Genomic DNA, 8,881 nt, shown 5'->3' with positions numbered 1-8,881 from the left:
TCAAATCCAGCTTGTGTCAGGAAGAGCTTAAATCATCTTGGAAGCCGAGCCTTTGTTCTGCATTCTCCATTCCTTTTCTTGTTTAGCGATAGCAGTACCGCAGGGTATTCCCAGTTCCTGTAGCTTTGCATGTCCGCTGATACAGCTTTCATCAGTTTACCCCAACTTTCCTCTCTTGCTAAGAAATCTGAATAACACCCCAAGATAACATACGCTGGAAATATTCAAACAAAGGGTCATTGTCATTTATATTACTTATGTGCATACACGTATGCCCTGGAATATAGTTCCAAGTTTTCCTTTTTCAGAAAGAAATACTGCCAACTACAATGTATGAAGGATATTGTGGGGTAAGAACTGTGGGGGGTACAAAGCAGGATTGGAATGAAAGCCATGTACAAATCTAGGAGTAGGAATTTTATTGGGTTCTTTTAACAAGTTAAGACAACAACATTCCCTAAAAAATGGGACACCTTCACTGGCATATCTAATGAAATTTGTGCAACTGTATTAAATGCACCTTCATTTCCACTTGGGGAGGTTGGAGGCTAGGAAAATCAAACTAAACCTTATAAGCTTTTGGTTTATCAACTAAATATCAGAGTGTTCTACACAATTGTCCACAAGGACATAAAAAGAGGGAAGACGACCTTAAAACCTCAAAAGCTCTATCCATATCTCAACTTGGTCTATCCTACTAAGGTGCTTGTCAGTTCAAAGCTGTTATAACTTATTCTTCAATTCTTGGACGCTTTGAGGGTTGTGAACTCGACTCAGAAACACAGGTTTCAGCTTTCTCCAGATCACCAGTTTCAGGTGCCTTTTGCTTTGCAACTATTTCTTGTGAACTACTCTCCAACATCGAGTTGGCATTAACAGTTTCGGTTCCTGAATTTACATGGTCCATCTGGGAGGCTTCCAAGTCACTTTTTGCAGGAGACTCTTTGGTAGCATCTGAAGGTGGAGCAGGTGGATTCTCCAGATGATTAGAAGATGACACCTTCAGCTTGTCTAAACCTGACTTTTGCTTCTCAAACATCATTTGTAGGTACCTCCCTTGTTCTTCTATTCGCAACTGTAAATTTCTTTGAATCTGCAGAAAAAAGGAAACATGTCAGCATTATACCAATAGGCACCAGAAAAAAAACTGAAACATCAACAAGCGATGAGTTCAGTCAGAACTTTGACTATAGTGGTGCACACCTCCACAAGGCATAATGGATACACTACACAGTAAATCAGTTCACCATTTAAGCCAATGTGTGTTTAATTCTAAAACTGCAAAAGCCAGTATCCTACAAAATCTATTTCAGATAGTCAGTGTCTTCATTCTAAGAATTATTAAGCACATTTAATTGCCTGATAGTAATAAAGTCAAGGTACATATCTCCCCTTCAAAATTCTTGCTGAGAAGAACAACAAGAAAGTGAGTTAGCTAATGCAACAGCCATACCACATATGATATGATATCCCAGCAACAATGACACCCCATCTCCAAAATGCCCATTATCTGATAGGCGTAATGCACGCTATCTAAGTGAAAAGAGTTCCAATGAAAATAATTTAATTAAATGCCCTTGATCCTACAGGGTTATGGCATCATATCCCCTCAATGTGCAATACCGAGCAGATGCTCCCACCTTCCCCGACCTGCTCACGGCAATAAAATTAGTTTGTTTGGGTTCAAATGTTTGAAGCCATGAGTCTGAGGGAGAGCACACCAGAAACAGTGTTTCTACTTGTCTAAATGAAGAAAAGAATTTGTATTTCTCTAATTCCTTCAAGGCATACTTTAAAGATGGATTCTATTCAGTTCAATTTCTTAAGCACGACGTATGTTGCTTTCATGCCACCAAACCCATTATGACAAACAAATTCATACCTCAAGCTGTTCATGCAACCGCTTCTGGACTTCCATCTGTAACCGCAGAGCTTCAGTGATCCCCATACCCCTGTTCCAGTTTGAAAAGAAAAATGAATTTACTACAGTTAACGAAATTAAACAAATCAATACAATGAAGCTTCAGTAGACCCTTGAATATTATGCACGTTGGTCCTTCAAGATTCCATTTGGAATCTTCTATAACCAAATTTTTGCACAATACAAACACCAAAATGGGAAAAAGTTATCATTTTGCAGCTTCCTCTCCCCACCAGATAGAATTACCAAGGAACATTCATGGCAAACTTATTCTTTTTTATCTTAAAGCATATGACAAAGTTATTCGTGCCACAACTGAAACATCAGGTGCATTTATAATGCACAATCCAAATCGGTTCAAGGAACTGAAAACATAAACTAATGGACACATCAACCACCCCTTTCATGGTTTTAGATCAACATTTTCCATATGAAGGGCATAGCAGACAGCCTGAAAGATTTGAAGATGAAGCATTTTCCAATTAATAGAGTTCCTGCAAGTTTTAGAAGACCCTTTCCTTGTCTCGCTAACCATTTTCTTAAAAGTAGATATTTCCCCATTAGGAATGGCAGCATCCCACTCATTTTTAACAATAAAGGTCCAGATAGCTACTAAGTCTGCTACTCAGAATTTATGGAAGCCCCCCAAGTGTAAAAGCAGACGCTCAAACAATTTGTCAATGATGCAATTCTCTATACCGACAAAAAGAAACAAATAGATATACCATACAGTATTATTGGAAATCCTTGACAAATCATTAGAAATTACTTACGTTTTCAAGTCCAGAGATGATAAATCTTCGATAGGAGTCAATTTTTTTTCTGAGGATCCTGCAAGCAATAGTCGTTATTTCAGCTATATATACAGTGACGCCCCCAACCCAACATTGGTAAGTTGTGAGGATTCAAGATACATAATGTAAGTCCTTTAAATCTGTTATGATCCAATAACCAAATTGAACATGACAACGTTTCCATGCCAACTAAAAAGATAACCAGTTTCATGGATAAATTAAGGAGGGGCAAAAAGTGAGTGAACACATTACACTGATGTATGGTTTTTAAAGCATAGTGGAGTTATAGGCTCATAGAATAAATAAAACCCATAAAGCTAAGCTAAGAAATAGGTAGTCTAAAAGATCTCCATCTCCCCTCGCAAAGTGATGTGAAAGGGCAAAGTTCGCAACGATGGTTCAGACTAAGAAAATTAATCTAAACTACACAAGAAATGAACCAGTGCAAGATGATGTCACTGAATGAGAGATGTAAATACAAAAAATGCATGCTTTAATCAAAGGCATAGCTTTGGTTGACATAAATTACAGACACAAATGTATACTACCAACACCAGAAAGCTCAAATCAAGTACTTAACATGCATGCGTCCATGTGGATAGATGAATCTGTACACATATGTGCATAAACAAGACAGAAAAAACTTCTGGGACGTATTGTACTATGATATTTAATGATCTCTTCTTGGATTGTAAGCAATCTCCTTAGCTTGCCATCCATCTAATTACATTGCTATGATTTCTAATATATCAGCATGGGAGGCTAGGATTGTTGGAGTATGCATCATAAATTTTCACTGGACATCTGAAAATTCTGGGACCAATTTAACCATATGAAGAAAAAAGTGATCTCCTATTCATTGAAGATGACAACATGGACTATATACCTCTCAACAATCCCTCTTGACAAATCCCCCTCAACCCATACAAAAGTTACGAAGAGATAATATATGTACATGTATCGAGAAAGAACCACCCTTTCAAAGCCTAATTTTCCCCTAAAGCAAAACAGGCACTAGAACATACCTACAACCCACCCACTGCAATAGAAGCAAATATAGGCAAATGCAGAGAAGTAACACAAATATGAAAAAAGATAAACTTAGAGGGAGCTGGCCATATACCTTCTGATGACTCTGGTCTGTACCTAGCTGTCCTGTATTTCTGCAGTTAACAGACGGATATCTCCAGTTAAAAGGAATCTAACTTCTAACCAGCACCAATGATCACACATACAGACACAAATTATTTAATAATTAAAAAAGGAGAAGTGTACCTGCAAGTGGCTTTTGACATGATAAATGGTCAAGCCTTCAACTTTCATAAGCTTCAGCACACCCTTAGGAGTAGCTCCTGTAAGTTGAAATTACCAAACAAATTGAAACATAAGCCTAACAATTTTAGGCAACCAATTTCATGCGAGCAGAAAATTACACACTTTCACTGCCACCCAGTTGGTTGACAGCCTCAACAAAGGCTTCATGAAGTTCTGGTGTCCACCGCATTCGTGGCTTTGCAGGGGCATTATTTGCAGATGAAGACGGGTTTACAACGCTGCGACTTTCTACAGATGGTGAAGGAAGCTGCTGTTGTGCTTGGGGTTTCTGTGCAGGCATGGTTGTGCATGGTTTGGCCACCTGGTATGCCATCTGAAGCAACAAGAATGGAACATGATACAAAGAAAAACAATGCCCACAAGTTTATGTTGTAAAGCTTAATCTTCCATGGTATGAAATCCACACCTTTGGTTCCAGATCTGTAACATTGTTGTCAACAAGAAGCTCATTCCAATCGGAGGCCAAAGCCTCATCATCAGTGATAAGCTGGTCTGCCCATTCTTGCCAATCATTCCGTTTGCTGAAGTCCTCAGATATCATGATACCACTACAACTATTGCTTTCTACTTGACTGCTCTGGATAGGGGTGTTTACAGGAAAATCAAGAAAACCTGGATCTGTACACCAAGAACCACTACTTTCTTTGTTGAAATGACTTGATATTGTTGATTGAGGTAGCGCTGAATTTGATGATTGTGGTAATGGCAAAGCTGTGGCATCAGTTGGTGACTGAGAAATGAAAGGAGCATTTCTTGAATGCTTTTCATGTGGTGATGCAGACGAATAGTGAAGATCACTCGAAAATCCTGAGGATGATGAAAATATGTGGCCAACCACTCCACTATTGGTGGGTACACAAGTTGCATGGACCAGAGGCCTTGTCATCAATTCCCTATCTGCGGACACTTGTTGCGTGTCCGACAACTTTTGATATGTCTCTTCCAAAGGTGTTGTAAGGGCTGGTAAAGATGATGATAGCCCTCCAGACACCCCCAGGTTACTGAGAGGCCTTGCACCTGATCTCTGAATGGATAAAGCAGGTCGTGCCTCCATGGTTGTCCTTAAATTAAAAATGAGGGTGTCAATTGTTTGGTCAATCAATATCAGCTAAATTGGCACAGTTCATACTGCTGCAGAAAAACCAATAAAAGCCCCAGAAAACACTCTTGTTACTGCTTCCAAATGCTATGGAAAAAGGAAAGGTCATAACTTTTGGCATCAGTAAACATTATGTAATAAAATAATTAAATATTTTTGTATATAAAAAGATCAACCCCAAAAATCTCCTGGGAGAAGTGGAACCAAAATTAGGATGCGCGGGCAAACAAGAAAAAGAAACACAGGCTCTTAGGGATTATTTTATATATTTTACATATTCAATGTAATTTGTAGTATTTAGGGAATTTATGGTTATATTTGGTATTTAATATTTATGTTAGTTTTTAGGCAGTAGCTTATATGGACCTATGTTATTTCAATTTCTAGTAACTATTGGTAATTGAGATTTGACTTTTGCATGTTAAGATTTCCATTCCTAGGTTCTCTCTGTTCCTCTTCCCTCTAATTCCTCCATTTCCTCTACTTTCCTTAAAATTTATATATACTATGTATTTTCCAAGTATCTCTTTCCCTCGCTTGTCCTACAACAAAGATACAGCGCAGAAGTAAAAAAGAATCAAATGCAGAGACTCCATCTTGCAAATTGGTGCAGAGTCTAGATTGTACACCAGAAAACTAAAGGAACAGGCAAAAGAGAAGATGCAAAACTGTTATAAAGCCAGTGCTTGATAATGAATGAGATGCAAAATTAAACTCAACATTTGTAGTTTCCTCCATCAGCAGGAAGGCTCAAACTAACTTTATTCCTCCAAAAGGCGCTATATCCCTATTTCTGACCTCCAATATGCTTCAGGTTTAGCTTTGCATGCCAAGAAATCTTCTAATATGTCTTTATAAATGCCATTTCAAGAATACAAACCCATTTCATCTACAACGGTCCACCAATCCCATTAACCTAAGTTATGCTTCTATTCATACATCCAAGAAAGCTTTAAAATACCTATAATTAACTCTCAACCATGGCAGGCATTTCATATTTCAGGATGACCATTAATATCTTTGTCAGCCCTTTGTTAAAATACAACCCTAAAAGAACAAACTTTTAAGCCAAATAAACTTATCTCATATATCTAGAAGTGGGATAAATAAATGTTTTAAGCAATCCTCCCTTTTTCTAGAGCCATATATCTTCAGTGACACCAACCTTCACTGAATTTATATCAAAATACTAGAATTTTCACAAATAAAGAAAAACTAAAGCTTTTACATGTGAACACCAAACACAAATTTCCACCAAAAAATGTGATGATAAGCTCCAAAAAATCAAACATGAGAAAAACCAACAACCAAAAGAAATTCACCTCATTCACTGAAAATGTAAAATTCACAGAAAAAACATCCATATGCTCCCAACATCCAAAGCATTAAAAGAATGATTTAATATCCACAAAAAACAGAATCAACCCAATTCAATTAGAACCTAAAACATCTAAGAAACATCAAAATTTAACTGAAACTTCTTCAGAAAAAAATAAATTAAAGATTTTTTACCCGTGAAAAAGGAAAAATTAGGCAAAAACAAGAAAATGGGTACATCGATTCTTACCTAAAAACTTGATTGAAACCTCACAGGATTGAAAACACGCCGAAAGAATCGAATCCAAAATTTGGGTCACAGCAAGAAAAAAAGGATTGGGAGGAAACCTATTCTAGAATCACACGCGGGTGTTTTTTCTTAAATTCCGTCACCGGCGTTGGCCAACAAGGAAGTGAACGGTGACGAAGTGCGCTTTTGCCTCTTCTTTTGGCCCTTTCTGCCTCTGAAGCTAATAAGACACAAACAGTGATTGGGCTCACGAGCCATTCCTGGAGCGTGAGAAACAACCCCTCTGAGATGGAGGGGAATATAGTTTTCACAGTGCTTGCAGTAACTTTGGGGGTCCCAGGTTGGCTACGTGGAGGGTTTTTATTGGTAGGTGAGCAATATGTATTTGGGTTGCACGTGGGTGTTAATGTTGCTTAGATCATTAGAGAAGTGGACTTTCAAGTTGCTAAAAGGCCAACGGGGCCTCTGCTTATTTCTATCTTCCCTTTTTTTCTTAATTTTTTCTTTTTTCGTTTTTTGCTTTTTTTTTTCAGGGAGAGTTTCTTGAGTCTGTCTTCTCAGTCCAAAACATGATCCATGAGAATTTAGGTTGACACGTGTCAAGAGAGGGATGGTTCTTTTGTTTGTTGGTCTGACAAATTACATATCCAAGACAAGACAATCAAGCCGCATCCAGAACTCGGAATTTACCTATTTTTTTGCAGGATTTGGATCTTCAACATCTAATTTCTTTTTGTTTGTTTATTAATTTGCTGCGTATTAACAAAAAAAAAAAAAAAATCAAAGTGTGCAGCGTGGAGAAGGTAATGGGTTAATGAGGAGGATTGCAAGTGTTTTTGAGGTGATGGCAAAGAAAAAGGAAAAGGTGTTGTAGTGGTTGGCATGTTAGATGGAATCTTTGTATGAGGTCAATCTAAATGTTTTGCCAAAAGAAATCCAACATTCTAAGATTTATTCATGGCTTGCATCCTAGAAATTTGTTTGTTAAGAGCTTTGCCTTTCCTATGTGTTCTCTACTTGTTTTACCTCTATCAGCATGCTTGAGACCCTTGTTTCAGTTTGTTCACCCTATAGTGTTAACATAATGAGTCTAGTTCAACACCCTGCTGCTCTGGGCCTGGGGCTTGATGAATGCTCAAAAATTTTATTTTAGAAATCAAATGCTGAATAGAGCATGGAAAAGGATAACTTTCATTTCATGCTTTCAAAGCAACATATATGCTTCAGAAAGTGCTTAACATTAATGGAATTGGTATCAGGGAGGACTATAATCGTGGACCAAGCTTTTAGTTATGTCTTTTTATCTACAAATGGAGTTTTCATTAATATTTTCAGCTAGACCTATCAATATGGGCCTAGCCTATAGGGTTGACCCATTTTTTATGAAATATGGAATGGGTTGTGTCATAAAAATTTCAGCTCATATTAAATTCGACCTTAAATGGGTTGGCCTATTTGATTAGGGGGCTAACTAGGGTTGGTGCGGGCTAACCCAGTGGGCCAAAAAAATTAAATTTAAAAATGACTTGTTTCAGTGTTTCATAATTTTTTTTATGAAAAAAAAAATTACCCAACCCGACACTGTTTTAGGCTTTAGCAATTCGCCAATTCGGCCTTTCCCCCAATACCCCTTCTGCCGTTCTTTCTCTCTTTCTTTCAACCTACAACAACAGCTAATAGACGAGTTTTGGTCTCTCAAATCCCCATCCCCATCAGCAATCGACTTTCAGGCTTCGGCAGTTCAACCCTTCCCCCTTCTACCGTTCTTTTAGTCTTTCCTTCAGCTTACAACAGCAGCCAGCAGTAGAGTTTTGCTCTCTCAAATCCCCATCCCCATCTAGCAGTTCAGGTCCACTCAACCCCAAACCTCTTTTCATCCTGCACCTGAAGGTTCCTCGACTTCATTCGAATATTCTGCAAGTTCATATCCGAAACAGTTCCCTCCACTTGCTAGCAATGGGAAGAACAGGGTCCCATAGAAGCCTTTTTGAATTGGGATGATACTGATCCAAAGAACCTTGATGCTGGCTTTAACTATGACAATCTTCAAGGTTTTCCTGGCGCCTTTTAGGTAAAATTGTGTAAATACCAAAGCCACTTTCAATCGTAAGTTTCAACACTTTTTATCCTTGCAAAGACTAGTTACTGTACCCACCACAAAAAAC

General features: G+C 38.0%; 1 protein-coding gene across 1 annotated transcript; it reads right to left on the bottom strand.

Annotated features, from left to right (window-relative positions):
• Nucleotides 1–394: 394 nt before the first annotated feature.
• Nucleotides 395–7,206, bottom strand: LOC18613081 (protein PHOSPHATE STARVATION RESPONSE 1-like). Its single transcript, XM_007050127.3, has 8 exons — nt 6,717–7,206; nt 4,457–5,111; nt 4,153–4,363; nt 3,991–4,067; nt 3,839–3,878; nt 2,695–2,752; nt 1,883–1,952; nt 395–1,093 (listed from the first exon to the last, which is right to left on the bottom strand). The coding sequence occupies exons 2-8, from the start codon at nt 5,102–5,104 to the stop codon at nt 731–733; spliced, it is 1,467 nt and encodes a 488-aa protein (XP_007050189.3). The 5' UTR covers nt 5,105–5,111; nt 6,717–7,206; the 3' UTR covers nt 395–730.
• Nucleotides 7,207–8,881: the final 1,675 nt, after the last annotated feature.

This window comes from Theobroma cacao, chromosome 1 (genome assembly GCF_053813885.1).
Source record: "Theobroma cacao isolate CCN51 chromosome 1, ASM5381388v1, whole genome shotgun sequence".
NCBI classification, from domain to species: domain Eukaryota; kingdom Viridiplantae; phylum Streptophyta; class Magnoliopsida; order Malvales; family Malvaceae; genus Theobroma; species Theobroma cacao.
The sequence above is the reverse complement of the archived record's forward strand: the minus strand, read 5'-3'. Positions and strand labels throughout refer to the sequence as shown.